The sequence below is a fragment of the Ambystoma mexicanum genome, chromosome 11, assembly GCF_040938575.1.
Source record: "Ambystoma mexicanum isolate Mex_15411 chromosome 11, UKY_AmexF1_1, whole genome shotgun sequence".
NCBI classification, from domain to species: domain Eukaryota; kingdom Metazoa; phylum Chordata; class Amphibia; order Caudata; family Ambystomatidae; genus Ambystoma; species Ambystoma mexicanum.
In genome coordinates this window covers 1194717170-1194736937 of record NC_090934.1, presented here as the reverse complement: position 1 = coordinate 1194736937, position 19768 = coordinate 1194717170, and the positions used below count along the sequence as shown (strand labels likewise).

Genomic DNA, 19768 nt, shown 5'->3' with positions numbered 1-19768 from the left:
AGTCTCTCAATTGAGGAAGAAAAGATTTTAGAGCCCACCGCACTGCTCTCAGTTCTAGCAGGTTGATATGCAGGGAGGACTCTTGTAACGACCACCGGCCTTGTACCTGTAACGTATCCAGATGAGCTCCCCATCCGCTCAGCGATGCATCCGTCACCACCGTCTTCTGGAACTCCTGTTCCACCAGAGGCATTCCTTTCGTTAAATGAGTAGAAGCTCTCCACCAACAGAGTGCTTGTACCAGTTGTTCGTCGATGACCAGTCTGTCGGACCAGCGACCTTGGCTCTGCGCCCAACTGTCCGCTAGAAATTCCTGGCAAGGCCTCATAAACAGACGGCAGTTGTTTATCAAAGGAATGCAGGATGACATGGTCCCTAGCAGGGACATGTATTTGCACACCGACACCCTGGTACCGCATCTCCATTCCGACGCCTTGCTTTGTAGCTTCTGTATCCTTTCGCTGGATGGTCTTACAAGGCTTGTGTGCGTATGAAACTCCGCTCCTAGAAAGACCAAGGTCCTCGAAGGCTCTACGGAGGACTTGCTGAAGTTTATCGCGAAGCCCAGTTCCTGTAAGAGGGACATCGTGGCCCCCAGACTGTTTCGTGTTTGTTCCATGGACGAACCTCTGACCAGCCAGTCGTCTAGATAGGGATAGACATGGTGACCGTCCTTCCTTAAATGGGCCGCTATAGGGGCCAAACACTTGGTGAACGTCCTGGGGGAGGACTTGAGACCGAACGGGAGGACCTTGAACTGAAAATGCTTTCGCCCGACGACGAACCTTAAATATCTCCTGTGTCGTGGACGTATTGGGATATGAAAATATGCGTCCTGAAGGTCTAGCGACGACAGATAATCCATGGGTTGCACTGACCTGATAACCTCCTGGAGCTTTAGCATTTTGAATTTTGAGCTCTTTAGCCATTTGTTGAGTACCCTCAGGTCGAGAATGGGCCTCCATTTTCCATTTGGCTTCTTGACAACGAAGAACCGGGAATAAACCCCTTGTCCTTCCTGTGCCACAGGAACCCGTTCTACCGCTCCTTTTTGCAGCATAAGCGCCACCTCTTGTCTTAGAACTCGAAGGTGGGGCTGGGCCGAAAACACTGGCGGAAGACTTGGAGGCTTGTTTTTGAATTGCAGCGCATGACCCATGCGAATCGTGTCCAGAACCCATCGATCTGTGGTGATGCATTTCCATTGGTCGATATGATGAGAGACTCGACCCCCCAGGACGTTCCGAAGGCTGTCATTGGTTGCTGGTTTGCTTGTCCAGCGTTGACGAGGGACCCGAGCCGCGTCTTCTGGAGGCTTGATAATCTCTGCCTCTACGTGCCGACTGGGATGCACGTCTGTAACCTTGTGAGGAGTATGAGGGCCTGTTCAATCCACGGTCCCTAGAGGCTCCAAAGCGGGAGTTTCCGGAAGCACCCCTGAAGGGGCGAAAAGAGCGAAAACTTCTACCTGTCTGGAGGGCGCCGAGAGACCTAGCGGTATCCGTGTCTTCTTTCATCCCCTTCAAGGCTTCATCTACCTTGTCCCCAAACAGATGTTCTCCTTCGCATGGCATGTCTAGGACTTTGTACTGGACTTCAGGTCTGAAAGTAGTACATTTGAGCCACGCTTGTCGACGCAGTACTACGCCATGATTGATTTGTTTGAAACCAGCCTCTGCTAGGTCCACCGCAATATTAATTGCGTGGTTCGAGGCCTCCTCACCATCTCGTACTAGCAACATGGCTGCTTTTCGATGTTCTTCCGGCAAATGTTCTAGGATAGGGGCTATTTTATGCCACATCTCCCTATCGTATCGTGATACAATCGCCAAGGAGTTGGCTGCTCTTACCGTCGTGGCGCCGACTGAGAGCACCTTTTTCCCAAAGGCGTCCTGCCTCCTGGCCTCGCTTTCTGGTGGGGTTGAACATTTTTGCTTTACTCTGGCCTTCCTAGCCGCTGCCGCCGATACCACAGAGTCTGACAGAGGCTGTGATGTTAGACATTTTGGAGTGGACTCCGGAGCTTTAAACTTTTTCTCAGTACGCCCCTTAATAGCCGGTTCCGAGAACGGATGACGCATCGTCTTGAGGCCTTCTTGCCACACGTGGTCCAGGATTGGGATGGCAAATACCGATTTCCTCCTTTGACCCATGTGATCAAAAAGAAAACAGTCTTTCTTTTGCTCCTCAGGAATTAAGCCGAACTCGGAACACGCTTTTCCCATCATTGCATGGAAGGCTCCCACATCATCCGGAGGAGATGGTTGTGCCTGGCTCCTCGTAGACTCTACCTCTACATCCGAATTCCATGTTGGGTCTCTCGACGGTGACAGGGAAATGTCCGACCCTGAGTCACCTCGTATAGAATCGGACTCCGATAGCTCACCCTCCTCCTGCGCTCGAGGACGATCCTTCACCGCCTGGGAGGCCGACGGGCTTCTGGTCGTCGAGCGAGCTGCTTGAGCTTGCTCGTCGACGGAAGGTGCAGAAAATATCAACGATGAAGTGCCAGGCTGAGGGATCTGCGTATCCAGACGCTGCAGGAGCTTCTGAAGTGTATTAAGCACATCCAGAGACAAAACCGTCTGGGGGGTCAGCAACGTCGAGGATAGAGGGGCCAAACCCCCACTCACACTCATCGTCGACGTATTGGAAGGCCGTAAACCCAAGTCCGACGGCTGCATAACCATGCCACATTCTCCGTCCACCGACGACACCGACAAGGCCGTGTCTGGCTGCAGTAGGACCTCCGGGGGGGCCGGGTCACAGACCTCTGGCTGCCAGGCCATAGATTGAGTCACCATCGACGAAGGAATCCCCACCACTGCTGCCTGAATAGTAATAGGCATCGTCAGCGACACCGGGGTCGACGAGCAAGTAGCCGGCACCGAGCCTTTAGACTTCGTAGCTGATTTCGTTGCCGACTTCCCTGCTGAAGAGTCTCGACTCACGGAAGACCTAGGACGGTCCCCTGAGGAGGATTTTCATGCCGCTTGCCTCTCCGTCTTAGAGGATGAGGAGGAGGAGGACTTTTTGTGTGATGAGGAAGACCCAGCATGCTTCTCCGTATGCTTGTCCGCAGGGCGTTTTTTGACAGGCCGCACCTTCTTCGAGGGAGGTTCCGACTTGCTCCTGGAGGCCGTGGAGCCAACTTCTGATGCCGGATAGGCACCCGCTCCGTCGTTAAGCCAGTCGACCAACCTTCTTTTTCTGTCTTTAAGGGTTTTTTGGGAGAAACCCTGGCATATCTCACATGTATCCGCCGTGTGGTGCGGGTGGAGACAGTAGATACAATCCATGTGGGCATCACCTTCATAGACTTTTTTGAGTCCACATGTCGCACAAGGACGAAATAAAGCTTTTCCGGACATATTTTTTCCAGAATGTAACGTCGCCGAAGCGAAAATACAACCTAATTATGACTAGCAGTAACCACGAGGATCCCACTACTTTGAAAGACGGTTGAAATCTGAGGGAGGGCGGGGGCGGGTCCTGTATATATATCATGGCGTCCTGACGGCGCGGGCACGCATGATACAAAACGAGGTGGATAGGACGCATAGCGTCGAAAAAGTTTTCCTACGGGAAAGGGTCTATATAATGTACCGGGGATTCCCAGCCTGACGACGGGGAATATTCTAAGCATGTGAATCCATGAAAGATCCAATGCTGGAGAAAAACAATGAATCCCAACAAGGGGAGGGGAAGGAGAGAAGGGAGTTAGGAGAAAACGGGGCTCTGGGAAGCAATGATGAAACAAAGATTGGGGGTTGGGAAAGAAGGGGGAAGTGAACCTGGGAAGAGGGATGGTTAGGGCGAGGATAGGAAGATAACTGAGAAACTGGAAGGGTCATCTTAGGGAACTAACCTGGGAAATGCCTAGGATGGGGTCCTTGGAATGCTGTGGTAAGGAGGAGCAGGGTTGGGAAGATTAGGGGAGGACCTGTAGGAGCTGGGTAAGGGGATGAGGTTGGGGAAGGAATGGCTAACGGGATCCGGGAGGGAGGGGGAATAGCTAACGGAGAGGGAGGAGGGGGGTGCCTCGATAGAGAAATGTATGGCAAAAAGGGAAGGAGCTGGGCAATGCGAGACCTGAGTAGGGGGGGGGGGAACAAAGCTAATACGGATGAAGTAAGGACAGCACTGGGTTCAATGAAGGGGGGGCATGATAGGTAAGGGAAGAATGCAATGGGGATCAGGAAATTCTAAGGAAAAATCGAGACTACCAAGGGGAAAAGAGGAGGAGAAAAAGAGGGTATGTAGGGGAAAGAAACAAATATATAATCTGGGACAAAGGGAGAAGTTGGATGGAACTAATTCAAGAAATGAGGCAGAAAATGACAAGTGAAAAAACAAAATGGGAAAATGGATAATGGAAATGAAAAAATTAAAAGAAAAAATTGAAAAGGAAAAGTTGGCTGGGGTAGAGAGGGACGGATAGGGAGGGAATCGGGCCCTCGACGGGTCCGCAAGGACCTTAAAAGGGAGGTAGCATGCTACCCTCTGCGCAGAATCCTAGCAGCAAAACAGAACACCTGTAAAATAACTCCTGACACTATGTATGTTAATAAAGTTTCCTGTGGCAATTTCACTTCCACTCAGCCAACTGGTCCTGCCTCTCATTTGGGTATCTGGTGGGCTGGGGGGACTACAAGGGAGTAAGGGAGTGTGAATGGAGTGCAGACACAAGGGGGTGTAAGAGTGTGTAATATCTCGGGACGTGCCCCCGCGGCGGTGTGTCGGTGCTAAGGACTTGGCTATATTGGTGAGGGTTTCAAATGGGGAACACTGGAATACCTAAAAAGGATGGGCCTGGCAAAGAGTGGTGGTGTGTTATTTTATCCTCCGATGTGTTTCAGCAGCAGGCTGATCTACGGTATAGGGGAATTAACTAGTTTAAGTTATCAAATGGTATTCATGTTAATGCTGCATCTCCACAGACCTCGCAGGTCACTTTAAACCGGTGCAAGCATCCAAGAGTCGCAGTTAGCCTTTTAAAAACCTTGAAAGAGTACAGCTACACCACATTCCGTTGCATCACATCAAGGTTCCTCCATTCCAGCAGAAGCTGCATTGGTAAGGCAAGTTCTGGACCACTATCATCATCCATTTTGGAATGCCAAACTGACCAAGTTTTACTAGGCCTCCATGCTACAAATTGCCTGGGTGCATCATTCACTTTTCAATAAATCAATTACATAGTTGATCAAATGAATTCAAAGTGACATTATCAGATGAACATCAAATTATCAAAGGAACCGATACACAAAATCAAAAGCAAGTTATAACTCAAATAGTTTCTAGAAACTATGCCAGTTTATCCTAAGCAGCAACACAGAATTGTCCAAATAAAAAGACAGTGCTGTGGCAGGGCTACGGTTGAAAAATACCATTCAGGAGTCCGGTTCCTTTAACAGGAATATAAAGTGATTATGATTCCCAAAACTCCTGCATGCAAATCATGATTTAATCTGTTAGATACCAATTCCCTCCCCAAGCAAAGAGCCAATGAATGAAAATGAGAAATACTCACAGCACATCGCGAAGCACCACTTGCAAAAGCAGACTACTCTTCAGGATGTCCAAAACCTAAGACATTATTTTCAAAAGAGAACGGATGGGAACTTAAGTACTGGACCTGGCAAGAAAGTACATGTCATAAAAATGAATTTCCACCATCTTCAAACACTACCAGCATTCACATGAAATGTTTCCTTCTTGCACACCATCTCTTCTTACATTCTACTCATCACCCGATTTGAAAGGGCAATTGCATCTCAGAAAACGCTGTTCTATCTGCACCATTTTCAGTTGGGAAAGGGCCACAAAGAGGCTGCACGCAACACCATTTGTTAAAGAACAAGTTATTCACTGTATTGACTACTTTAAGTCCTAGTAAGTAGGCTCCCTTTGTCATTTGTGGGACATGGTGCTTTATGGGGATGGTACTGGCTAAGGCACAACCAGCACGTATCCCTCTCTCACATATGCTTCCAAGCGCCATTGCTTTCCCCCTCACTGTCATGGAACGAGCATGTTTAAGTGGCAGCACTGTTCTCACATACTTAATTCGTTTTTTATATTCTTTTTTTCCTTCCTCGCATCTATGCCACGGCCACCTACCACCAAAATACCAAAGCCAAGGCCAACCATGACAGCAGAGCCCCCTTCAAAGCCATCAAGCACTGGATCAACCCACTGCCCGATACACCCGGACTGCATTACATCGAAGTATCCACTGCCATCAACATGATCACCATGATCCGCCAACACAAATAAAAGCGTCGCAACCAATCACATATTACACATCCCATCTCGTAAAACCACAACTACCTTGACAATTTTCAAGGCACTCTTTATGGAAGACCAGACTGCCATTCTAGCATCCTTCAAGGCGACATCCTAAAGCAGACTACATCCTCCCTGCCTCCATTCTCAAGACTCTTCTGAATGAAGCACTCCTGCCTTACCTAGAAATCAACAGCTCCTTAACCCAAGGCACCTTTCCCTCGAGCTTCAAAAAGGAACAACTCCTCCCACATCTCAAGAACCCAACACTGGACCCTGATGTCCTCAGTAAATATCTCCCCATCAACCATATTCCCTTTCTAGGTAAGGTCCTTCATAAAGAAGTAGCCACAAAACTGCTCCAACAATCAAAGCCAACAACCCCCTCAGTTCTTCCAATCTGGCTTCTGATCCAGATGGAGCACAGACCATGGCTACCATCAAGGTGATTGACAGTGCCCTTAAACTCTTTGATTGTCATCCTTGTCGCCTGGTTCTCCTTACTTCTCAGTGACATTTGACACATGGACCACCGGACAATCACCAACGATATACATCGCCGCATGGAGTTCAGCGAGATCGTCCTCAACTGGTTTAAATCAGACCTTGCCAATCGCCACCAGTTTGTACAATTAGATTCTTCCAGATCAAATCTACCCATCACCTGTGGAGACTTGCAAGGCTCCATCCCCTGTCCCATAATCTTGAGTGCTTGCATGGTACCACACAGAACCCTCCTCGCTCAACACAACATCCACTAATAAGTAGATGACATGCAGCTCTACTGCAAGATATCCTTCGAAGACAACAAGCTCACAGCCTGCCTCTCATTGATCGTCGTGGATGTCTGATGTACCTGAAGCTCAACCCCTCCAAGACTGAATTCCGACTGCTGACCAACAACAACAAACACCCTGACATCCAGACCTGGCTCACCGCTATGAACCTCGAGGGCTTCACATCCCAGCTGGTCACTTGCCGTTGGGGTCAACGACGACAGACAACACTGCCTCAAAGAGCACATCTGTGACAAATCTGGTATCTGATGCTCCCGGGTCTGCAAAGGATCACCTGCAGGAAACAACAGTAACTGCTAACAGCTTGCAGGGATCATTGGGCCAACGAACAAAGGGGAGCGGGGAGAACAGCCTTAGGTGAGCTGCAGGCACATGAAGGGAGGGCTGACCAGGGGCGGAGCAGCGGCAGTGGCAACAGGTGCAGAAGCCAGGTTGAAGGGGGCAAATTAATGAAAGGAGTTTTTTATTTCTCTTTTGGGAGACGGAAGGAACAAGTTACTTACCTGTAACTGTTGTTCTCCAGCATGGGTCTGGCATGGATTCACATGCTCATGAATACAAGAATACATAGCAGTACACACATGCAACACCACCGGAGGTGGCAAGGCTCAACATTAAGCATTTCAACAACTCAACATTAAGCATCTCTTTCCTCCTCACCAGGCTTGCCTTCAAGCGAACAGGTTGCGTAGCACTGCTTGGCCGACTCTGGACTCCTCCCTGGAATCGCAGTTGATGCAGTAGAATCTCGTGAAGGTGTGCGCCGACCTCCACGTAGCAGCCCTGCAGATGTCCAGCAGGGGCACACCAGACAGGAACGCTGTAGTTGCAGCGAACGCTCTGGTCGAATGGGCTCTCGGACGGCCCGGCAACTGTCGGTTTGCCAATCGATGACAATGCGAGATGCAGCCGGAGAGCCACCTGGAAAGGGAAGCCTTGGAGAGGGCCTTCCCTTGGTTCACAGGTCCAAAGTTCACAAACAGCTGTCATGTCTTCCGAAAACATGTCCAGAAGGTCCGGGTGCCATATCTGCCTCGGCCACGCCGGTGCGACGAGGATCATCCTGCACCAGGACCGTCTGAGTGGACTGATGAGTCGCAGAAGCAATGGCGGGAACGCATACAGAAACAGGCCGTCCCAGGGGAATGAGAACTCATCCCTCAAGCTCCCTGGCTGGGGAAACCTGCTGGCGAACCTCTTGCACTTGCCTGGTCGTCGCCGCAAACAGATGGATCTGGGGATCGCCCCATCGTCGAAACAGTAAGTCCACCTGATCCTGCCGAAGTTCCCACTCATGGCAAGAGCGCAGCTCCCTGCATAGCGAGTCTGCGACTGTGTTCTTCACTCCTGCTAGTTGAAAGGGTACCAGGAACATCCTCTGGGCGACGGCCCAGTGCCATAGGTCCGGCGCTTCCTTGGAAAGAGCCGGGGATCTGGTGCACCCTGCTTCCGAATGTAGAACATTGTAGTGGTGTTGTCGGTGAAGACACACCACCTTGCCCTTCAGGGCTAGAAGGAATGACTTGAAGGCCCAAAACACGTCTCGGAGGTCCAGAACGTTTATGTGCAATGACCTCAACTCTGGGAGCCACAGGCCTCTTGCGTGGAGATTTCCGCTATGTGCGCCCCATCCCTCCAGAGAGGCGTCCGTCGTCACCGTTTCCTGATGCGCTGGGGTTTGAAAGTCTGTGCATGCCGCGAGATACGCGGGGACACCCCACCACTGAATCGCTCGACGGAATATCTTGAGGGGGATCTTGTCCTCGAAGCTTCCCGCCACTTGCATCCTACAGGCGTCGAGGAACTCCTGCAGCGGCCGCATCCGCAGCCTGCACAGCCACACGAGGTAGATGCATGACGACATCATGCTGAGCAGGGACTTGATGGACCTCACCCAGGCAACTTCCATGGTCAACAGCCGTTGTACCTTGCCCAGGATGGCTTTTATTCTGTCCTCCGAAGGTGAGGCCAAGCGCGCCGTGTTGTCTGGCTTCCAGGAACTGAGCGTCCTGCGATGGCCCCAAGAAAGACTGCATAGTTTATCAAGAACCCCAGTTCCGTGAGCAGGCAGGCGGTCCTCGCTGTGTGCTCGACGGCAAGTTCCCTTGACTTAGCTCGGATAAGCCAATCGTCCAGATAGGAATAGACGTGGATCCCCTGCAGGCGCAGCTGTGCCGCCACCGGTGCCAGGCACTTGAAGACCCTTGGGGCTGACTTCAAACCGAAGGGAAGGGCCTTGAATCGGTAGTGCCGCCCTTGGACCACGAAACACAGAAACTTTCGATGCCCCTTGTGTATGGGGATGTGGAAGTATGCATCCTCCAGGTCCAGCGACAACAGGAAGTCTCCTTCCTCCAGCTGCCCCAGCACGTGCTGAAGGGTGACCATCCAGAACTTCTGGGATTTTTATAGATTTGTTGAGGCGGCGGCGATCTAGAATGAGCCGCCAACCGCCGGTCCTCTATAGAACGAGGAAGTACCGTGAGTATACTCTGGAGCCCCTGAGCCTCTTCGGGACGAGCTCTATATCATTGCTCGTACTTCCAGAAGTAGTTGAGGAATGTGGTTCTTTCCTGGGCACGGGTGGAAAAGGGGGACATTTCCTTTGGAAGTCCAGGGTGTGTCTGTGATCCAGGGCATCCAGCACCCAACGGTCGGTGGAAATGGACTTCCACACGCTGACGCAGTTAGCCAGCCGGCCTCCCACCGGAGTGCTTGGGTGGGGGCCCCGACATCACAGCTGGTTCAGTCCTGCTTCGCCGAGGCCGTGCCACCTTGGGCCCCTTGGCGCCGACGATTTCCAAGTTGTCTCAGTCGAAGGGCATGTCCAGTACCCTTGCCTGGACATCGAGACGGAAGTTGGTGGCCTTGAGCCAACCACGCCAGTGAAGGCAAACGCCGTTGCCCATCTGGCGGAAGCCGGTGTCGGCGATGTACGTGGCCACCGTGATGGCATGGTCCGAAGTCACCTCACCTTCTTGTAGTATTTCAAGGGCCTCTGCCCTCTTGTCATCTGGGAGGAAGTCCAGGAGGGGGGCGATTTTGAACCACAGCTCCCTATCGTAGTGGGCCACGATAGCGAGAGCGTTGGTCGCCTTAATGGTGATCGCAGACGACATGTCGTCCCATGGCGCCCTGTTTCCTCCCCTCTCCGTCTGGTGGAGAAGTGGAAGTCGATGCCGCTGACCCTGCAGATTTCTTCTCGGCTGCAGCAGAGACCACGGAGTCCGGGAACGGCTGCGCTCTGAGGCACATCAGTGCAGAGTCTGGAACCCGGTATTTCTTCTCATATTGGTCTCTCTTTGCCCGGGTCGAGGATGGGTTCTTCAGGAGGGAAAGCCCTTCGTCCCAGATGTCGTCCAACAGCGGGACCGAGAGTACGGTTTTCCTCTTGGCATCTCGTCGCTGATAAAGGACACCCTCCTTTTCCTCGGGGTTGAGCTGGAACAGTACAGAGGCCCTGGAGATCATGGCATGGAAGGTTTGATCTCATCGGGGGGAGAAGCCCTGTGTACCGATCGTCGTCACCTGTACCTGTCGTCGCCGTATCTGGCTCAATCTCGTCCCTCAGCGGAGGGGATATTGGGGAGGGGTGGTACGGTGGAGGAGGATGGACTCTTCTCTTAGCTGGCGGATCCTCCGATGGTCCAGGCGCCGGGTTGCCCGTGGGCATGGGCTGCCTTGTCCTTATCTCTGTGCACAGGATGTGCAGGGCTTGTAGGATGTCTTCCGACCTGTCCGTCGGTGGTGGAGGCGGTTTTGACGGGAGTGGCCTGGGGTCCAGTTCCTCCCCGCCCTGCCGTTCCTCATCAGTTCCCTCGTCGCTCTCCTCATCCGTCTCGTTGGGGTACTTCCTGTAGGGCCCAGCCTCGACGCCCTTCTTCTCAGGCACTGTCAGGCCCGAAAGAACCTCCTTAGAAGAGATCTCCGAGTCTAGCTAGACCACTGCGCACCCACCTTCTTCTCTGCCAGGGGCGACGGTCTCGGCAAGATGAGAGGCATCTTCACAGGAGTCTTTTCAATGGGCACGAATGAAGATTACCTCCGGGAGGGCACTGAAAAACTTGTTTTGGTGGCTGCCTCCTGGGAACCCGTATCCGAGGCCTTCACCAGGGATGCCACTACTCCCTCAATAGACTTTGGCCTGGTGAACCTGGGCCTTCACTACCTTAGGCGCGTCTGAGGCCTTCACCGTGGGGGGGGGGGGGGGGGAGTCAGCACCTCGCTCCCCCTTGGCTTTCGCTGTCTGAGACGATCAGGCCTTCTCCCGAAGCTTACCCGGTTGCTCCGACTTCCTTCTCTTCGCTGAACCAGAGCTTTGGCTCGTAGTTGACTGCATTGGCAAAGCTGCGCCCAGCCTGGCTACCGAGGAGCCTGTACCCACGGCACTCCCGGTGCCTGCAGACTTGCGGTGCTTTGCCTTTTGTTGGGCCCCAGTCGCGGGAGCGCCCTGAAAGGTCTTAGAAGACTGCTCAGATTTGCTCTTGGGAGAAGAACGTTGCTGGGGCTCACCTGCCGCTGGGTTCTTTGTCTCCAGCCACTCAGCGAGCCGCTTGCGATGGTCCTACATGGTGCGGGAAGACATGTCCTTGCAGAAAGCACAGGCCACCTCCACATGCGATTTGTCTGAGTGTAGGCAGTAGAGGCACCGGGAATGCCCATCCTCGAAGACGTTCTGTAGTCCACATCCTGGGCAGATCCTGAACAGAGGCGTCGAGTCTCCTTTGTCTTCGGCTATGTCCACGCAGAGTAGGCCACAAGCATGGTCTGGAATCCTCCAAGAAGTGAAGTTCGCCGAAAATTTGCCCTTGAGGGGCGTAGAAGCTTCCAAAAACGGGTCCCCGTTAATCGGATGATGGATCAGGGGAGCCTGAGGCTCAATTGATCGAAAAAAATAGAGACAATCCTCTGAAAAAACAAAATACGTAGTAGAAGCTCGAGAGCTATAGCACGAGGACTCCCAACACTTGAACGTGTGGTAAAAATCTGAAGATGGCTGTCAGAGGAGGGGCTTAGGTAGAGGGCAGTCATTGGCTGGGGCCAGTATGACCCGGAGACCAGTGATGGATTATTAGGAGAAAGACAGTTCAGAAACGAAATTGAAACAGATTTTTTCTTTACCGAGAATTCCCAGCCTGACAACAGGGAATATTCTTGAGCATGTGAATCCATGCCAGACCCCATGCTGGAGAAGAGCGTGAAAAAGACAAGGAGGGAGAGCAATGCTGCAGAAGCATTTGTGTGAGCTTACTGAATGCCCGGGACAAGTGCTGCAGATTGCCGACAGAGGAGGCAGGGGCCGGTCCTGCACACAGCCGCAACTAAGGGGAGTGAATGAAAAGCAGATGAGAAACTGGAGCCCCGCCAAACGTTCAAAAGCAATGGAGCTGCACAGAGTCTCACACGGGTGTTGAAGTAATTTTGGGACCGCCGATGAGAGGGACTTAACAGCCCGACAGGAAACCTTGGGGTTGTGGGGGGGTTATTATGAGGTCAACCCCGCCACCCAGCACAAACATTTGTATACTCCCAGGGGGAGCGTAGGAGAATTTGATTGCGTGCTGCCATTGTGAGGTAACAATGGCCCACGTAGAGTTGGGACTATGTGCTGTCCTGTGTTTGGCGGCTGATAATAAAAGGGTCATAAATCACACGGCAATCTCCGCTTCTGTTAATTCAACGAGCAGGTGACAACATAGTAAGAAGGAGTAAGTTGCTTACCTGCAACTCCTGTTCTCCAGCACTGTTATCTTTCAACGATTCACATGCTATGAATATTCTCCGGCGACAAGGTGGGCATCCTCAGTCACCTTATAGATATATTTTGAAATAAAATGTTGGGTGCTATCCACCTCGTTATAAGTGTACTAGCCCCATTCAATGGGACATCGAGTGTGAGGCTTCTCCCACCCACCCTTCATCAGATTCTGACCAGCTCTTTTAAAAGAAAATATGTATTTGCAACATTAGTTTAAACAAAATTTTTAGCAAAACCTCCAAAATTCTATTTTATCAAATTCATCAGAGGTCAAAGTCAAAATACTAGAAGTTCACAGGAATGGCCAGGAAGTGCCTTCCTGTCGCTATTAAGTCTAGCACCCATACAGTGTTAAAGAATTTCACCACTGCTATTATCAGACTGGTTTGGGATCCATTCAGTAGGCACTGCCACCATACTTCCGTGACCCTATTTTACCAGGTGGTTCTCAAAGTACAGTGACATTCCTGTGTAGGAGCTGTGCAGGCTGTAAACAGATGGGAAAGATTTTAACATACATCTTTTTCACCACAAAATCTGCCCGTTTTCTCAGGTTTTTCCATTTCTAACGGAGTTCGCAGGGAGGTCACTTCCACGATTTTACAGAGATTAAAACAGATCTGCATAACTGCCCTCTGATAGCCGGATCGGGACATTTTTTGAGGTAGGGTAGAATCTCACCATGTTTTCTTAGTTCTTCTGCCACAATCTTATGTAGCTTGTATTTACCAATGCCCTCTAAAGTGTTGATCCAGTCCACGGCCCCTGGTTTTTTACTTATTTTCGCAGGATAGTTTTGGAGTTCCTCTAGCGAGCTTTCCAGCGTCCTCAGTAAACTTCAGCAGTTTTTTCCCCAGTTAGACAATGTGGCATGCTCATTCCTTTCCACTTCATTTTTAATTCAGGTTAGCATTACTGGAGCCTTTTTCTGCATACATTTGTCAAATAAGCACAGTTGAACTTTTTTGATCTCGTGCCTCTTTTGATGGTATCTATGTTTTATTGATTTTGACTTTCAGATCATTCTTTGAAGCGTATTTTGCCAGTCTGCCCAATTGCCTTTGTAGGCCAATTGCGGTAAAGTCCAAAAGTACCAGGTCATCTAACTGGTGTGTGATTCTTATTCTGCCAATTTTTGTAGGGAAACTGTCATGTATTTACCAATGTCCGAGATATACAAGTTGAATGCTGGGGCTAGGGAGCAGCCCTGTTTTACACCCCTACCCGTCAGGATTTGTTTGCTCAGAAGTCCTCCCGTAATGAGCCGTATTCTAATTGAAGTATTTGAATACAACTTGTGTATTTGTTCAAGTAGGTCTGGTGGGCAGTTCCAGTGCTGAAGCTTCTTCCATAGGCAGGCTCTGTTTATACTGTAGAAAGCTTTTGGGGAAAAAAAATAAAAAATAAAAAAATAATAAATAATCGACAAAAGCCAGATGGATCTTTGTCTTAGTTTGCAGGGTGTTCGCTTTTTTTAAATAAAGAGAAGAGGAAGGCTGGGGGAGATGTGTCTGACCCTTTTGTGAAGCCAGCTTGGAAGTCGTCTGTGTGGCCAGATCTACAAGACCATTCGCCAAATCTCTTGGACCAGTTATACTGGATTTTGTAGTAGGCTGGGGCCTTTTACCTGGCCGGGGTGGAAGGAGGGCGCATGTGAATTTATGAAACATACCAATAGTGGAGAACAGGTGTTAGAGATTAGCAACGTACTCCTTCAGCATTGGATCGGTCATAGATTCACATGCTGTGAAAAGATTGTAAAGCAGTATGAAATCGGTGGTCGTAGGCAGGTAAAACGGCCTCTTAGCTTATTGAAATAGATGCTGCAGAACCGCTGTTACCATTTGTACGTCTGCTGCGTGCTGCTTTTCCAAACAGTAATATCTATTAAATGTACATGTTATCTGCCAGGGATTCTTCCCCCTACGCCCTCCTCACCTTGATCTTCCAAGGAATCCTCTGGTACCTCACCCTTCCTTCTTCTTAGTTCAGTCTTCTTAGCCTTCTTTTCTTTCTTGTCGAAGAGATAAGGGCGAGCTCCTCCGGAGGTCACTTTGCCTGATTGTGGAATCAATCCAGGTAGTGGGGACTCCGAGAAGCCAACCCCAGTAAGGGAAAAAGCTTTGTGGCAAAAAACTCTGGAAACCGGATTGAGCTTTGAGTATCTTAATAGCAGTGTGTTCCAGGTGGAATGAGCAAGAAGCTGTTCTTGAAGGTTTCAGTTTTGTGGCAGGAGAAGCACAACACCTTCTGGATGTGCCAGGGAATCCTCTGTACAGTGCAAGGTCAGGTATCAGCAGACCAATGATGAGGGGAAAAACTCTTAGCGGTCCCCAGAAATGACACCCACGAGGATCAGGTGAGAATGGGGGAGAATGCCAAGAGAGGGAGAATGAGGGAATAGCTGCAGAGGGAACCTAAATGCTCAAACTGTTATCCTTAAGAACAGGTAAGTGACAGAGAAAGCTGTGTGGGGAAAACAGAAGCGAGAAGGGAACAGTGTGCATGAAAAGGCACAAACGGGGGAAGAAAAACCAACTGACGGAAGTGGAATGGAGAGAGGGAGGAAAGGAGGCACTGCAGTGACAGGACACCAAGAGGAAAGGATCTGAAGAGTAGCGGGAGACTGCGGGGTAGAAAGAAAAACATACTAGCGTCTAACCTGAGGAAACGGGTTGCAACACACAGCTGCGTTTAAGGATGCTGGTAAAGAGTGGCGGTGGCCTTCTTGAAAATCAACTAGACCACTGAACCGAACTGCGGCAAAGACTTCGCGGAATGGTCAGCGGAGCCGCCATAGTCTCCATATCTATCAATCTCCATAGACACCACAGGCGGCGCATGACAGTGACACCTGCCCATAGAGCAGCTAATGCCGCAGTGGCTCACGTAGTGTGCTTGTGGAGTACCCTGGAGCAGCCTTCCTGCTTGCACACGACACGCAGAAATAGCCGACTTGATCCATCTGGCCACACTGTTTGCTTTCCCTTTGCTAAACCGAAAGGCACAAAGAGCTGCGTTGACTTCCTAAACAGCCTTGTCCTGTGCAAACAGAGCTTGATGGGTCTCTATACATCCAAACAGTGCAACGCCCTTTCTGCTCGTCTAGTTGGCTGTGAGAAAAATGTGGGCAGCACTGTGCTGGTGTTCTTAAGAAATCCGTTGGTAACTTTGGTATGAACTTTGGGTTGGTCATTAGTAGTACTCATCTTTCCGGAACATAGATGCAGATCATTGACCATGTGCTTGCAGCTCTGAGACCCTTCTAGTCTATGTAATCGCCACTAAAAAGACAACTTTCCAGGATTCATATTTGATGCAGGCAATGGCCAGCGGTTCAAACGGCTTCTTTATACATCCCACAAGTACGGCATTGAGACTCTATTCTGGGGGAGTCCGTTTTGTTGGAGGGAAGACCCGAAACAGTCCCTCCACAAAATGCTTAAGTAGCCGGTCACTTAAAAACGGTGTTTAATTTCTTTTCCTTGTTTATCTGGAAAAACCACCTCATGGACTTTAATGGAAGTAGGGCTGAGGGCTCCTTTACTAGGAACAATGGGTAGGGTAGCAGTTCGGGTGTTATACAAAGCGGTTGTAACGTGCCTTGCCCCTGGCACTACTCACAGAATCTTTTCCACTTGACCCTACATGACCTGTTTGTAGCAGGTGCCCTTCCTGACTCTAGGACTTTCCTGTATTCCTCTGGAAATACTAACCTTTCAAATTCTGCTGTTAACTGCAGATAGCGTGGATCGTGGTGTAAAATCCTACCATGATCTTGAGAGATGTGTGGATGCCTCGGTAGTCTTATTGAACAAAACCAGCAGCTGCTGGAGGACGAAGTACCATGTTTGACTTGGCCAATCTGTTGCGATGAGAACTACTTTGCACGGATGAGCCATGATTTTCTGTATTGTTCGATGTATGATCAGAATGGGAGAAAATGCATAAACAAACCGGCCCCTCCACAGGAACGAGAACGCGTCTCCACTGAAGCCTTTCTGCTGAGTTCTGCTGGCAGAAACTGGGCACTTCCTGGTGCTGGCTGGCGCAAATAAGTCTATGTCCAGCCGACCCCACCACTTGAATACTATCTGCAGCTGCCGATGGTTAATCTCCCATTCGTGAGATTGAGACTATCGTCTGCACAGGCTGTCCAATATGCTGTTCTGGACTCCTGGCAGGTGAAAAGCTTGAAGACTCAGCCGTTGGTTATCGCCCATTCCCAGATGCGTTTAGCTTCTTGCGATAATGTTTTGATTTTTGTACCCCCTTGTTTTCTGATTTAAAACAGTGGTCGTGTTGTCGGTTAGTACTCTTACCGTGCTCCCCTGCAGGACTTCAGAGCCCATCGAACTGCCCTGTGTGCCCCTCATCCTGTCATGGATGCATCCATGATCATCGTTTTTTCAGGTCCGGTTCCTGGAATGGGCTCCCTTTGGTCAAGTTGTGTTTGTTCTTCCACCATTGTAGCTTGCGGGCAATGTCAGGGGTGATGTAGACTTTGTCCTCCCATGAGCCGGACACTTGTGACCAGATTCTGGCTACAAACTGTTGCAGGGGACACATCTAGAGCCTGCAATTTGGGATCAGGGGGATAAACAACGACAGTGTTCTGAACAAGTACATGAACTTGCAAATGAGACTAACCTTTTTGGCTTACGCGTCGGAACTAGTATGAGCAATGCATTTATCCTTGGCAAGGAGGGTCGCACTCTGTTCCTGTGTAGCGAAGCATCCCCTAGGAAAAGCACATTTTCGATTGCTGCAGTGAAGATTTGTTGTAGTTTATGGAAAATCCCAATTCCTAGAGTGTTTGCACTGTCTCCGATATGGCATGTCGGACCTTGTGGAATGACGGTGCTCTTATTTAACAATTTATATCCTTATCAAAATAAAAAATGGCGCCACCTTCTCCCCTTACTCAGAGAAGATCCAAAACTCCTTTTCTTTCTCGTAATCTCCTTAATATATATATATTTTAAAAATCCACTTGGCCCTTTCACACTCTCCCATCACGGAGACATACACTTCACTTCCCCACTCGCTCTTACCCCCCTGTAACTTGGGCACTGGTGAGAAAGGACAGAGCTGCAGAGATTCATACACTTCACTGTCCCATGTTGCCAAAATTTCGTATCCCAGAAGGAATGCACCCTGCAAGGCCACAAGAGGGTTGAGAGCTCACTGTGAAAAGAGCTCCCAAGAGGGCACAAGCCTCTGACCTTTCCTGTCCCAGCGCTAAGTAATAGCACCCAAAAGCCCCAGTCCCAAGACCCCCAGCATTCCAAGATACTAGTTATTCGCAGACCACCAACCATAAAACTGTCATACCCCCAATTGATCAGAAAAGATCTGAAAACAGGAATCAGTTGCCTTCGCCATAAGGTTGCCTCATTTGTGAGGTGCTAGGAGGTATAAAATGACATGGCTAAAACGAGGCTGGGAAACTTTGGTTGGTTGGGCACGAACAATTCTGGAATCGAGCTGCAGTTTGTTGGAAGCAATGGCCTTGAAGTATCCTCTTAGTACATGTTTGCAATACCGGGTGCACATCATGCTAGAGAGAGAGGCAGTATTGTTTTTCTTCACATAATTGCCAATTAGTTGCAGCTTTATGCCTAGTGATGCACAAGGAGGAGCCTGCGTGGAAGATGGACAGTTGGGGGGTGGGACTAATCTCCTGGTCCCTAATGGAGCAGGTAGCCCATGTACAGGGTCTTGACCAACCAGCCATTTCTATTTGCACACTATGTAACTTGCGTCACTGACGGCACTGTATGCCTTCATAAAGTGTTGTTCGTACTGATTTCGGCAGAATGTTCCGTGGCAGCAGAGTTTTTTGCAGGCACCTTTTCTATTTTTGTGGAAATAAAACTGTTTTCCTTGCAAGAGGTGTGCTAGGCCTTTTTCCCTAGTGGCTTCTATTCTGTGTCTGGTGTCAGCGTTAAGGGGCTTCTCCAACATTTTGGTGAACCCAACATGATCCCAGGGACTCCCCACAAAGACAGGCTTCAAGGCTGCATCTCTGGAGGGGCCGCTCCCACTTTACGTGACCGTCCCAAGCACGCAACCCGCAGCAGTGTACAGTGAGGGTCAGAAGAAGAGTGACCAATTGTGTCGAAGGCAGATAATGAGTAAAGTAGAATAAGAATAAGGGAAGATCAGGAGTGGTAAGCAGGGGTCTGGAAGTTTGAGACATGGATAAGGGAGATAGAAGAACAAGTTACTTCTTACCTTGTAACGTTCTTTCGATGGGATGTTCCTCCGACGTATTCCTTATCTTAGATATCTGTTTCCAGCTTTGCTGGCCTCGGAAATCTTTTCTCTCTAGAGGGCGCTGCGCGTCGACGTCCGCAGAGTCGATGTCCCTCGACAGCCGCCGTATCGACGTCGACGTCATCCTGCCTATAAAGGCCGCGCGCAGCGTACGTTGCTCAGTTCCGTTTTGTAGCCCACAATAATTCTTTCTGGACTCAACTAATCACCCTGAAGGAGCGTAAACTGCAACAACAAGGGAAGTAGTACTGCGGGGATGGATGGGAGGGTCGATAAGGAATACGTCGGAGGAACATCCCATCGAAAGAACGTTACAAGGTAAGAAGTAACTTGTTCTTCGAAGGGATTGTATCCTCCGACGCATTCCTTATCTTAGATAGGCTCCCATAGCAGTATTCCGCTATTGGAGGTGGGAGTACTGACTTCATGCTTCCTTTTATTGATGAATAGAGTGCAATACTGCCCTTCCAAACCTAGTTTCCTGACTGGAGGAGGAATCCAAGTTGTACAACCGTGTAAAGGTATGGACGGACGACCATGTAGCAGCCGCACAAATGTCTCGAACCGGCACTCCTCTTTTGAGGGCCGATGAAGCTGCGATACCTCTGGTCGAATGAGCCCTAAGATTTTGAGGGGGCTCTTTTCC

The 19768-nt window shown here is 50.0% G+C and overlaps 1 protein-coding gene across 1 annotated transcript in view; it reads right to left on the bottom strand.

Annotated features, from left to right (window-relative positions):
• Positions 1–19768, bottom strand: part of LOC138505118 (mucin-3A-like) — a 1277237-nt gene that overhangs the window by 478284 nt on the left and 779185 nt on the right. Inside the window, exon 9 of the mRNA XM_069625417.1 lies at positions 5534–5589. Within this exon, the coding sequence (XP_069481518.1) occupies positions 5534–5589 (56 nt within the window). The remainder of the gene's footprint in view (positions 1–5533; positions 5590–19768) is intronic.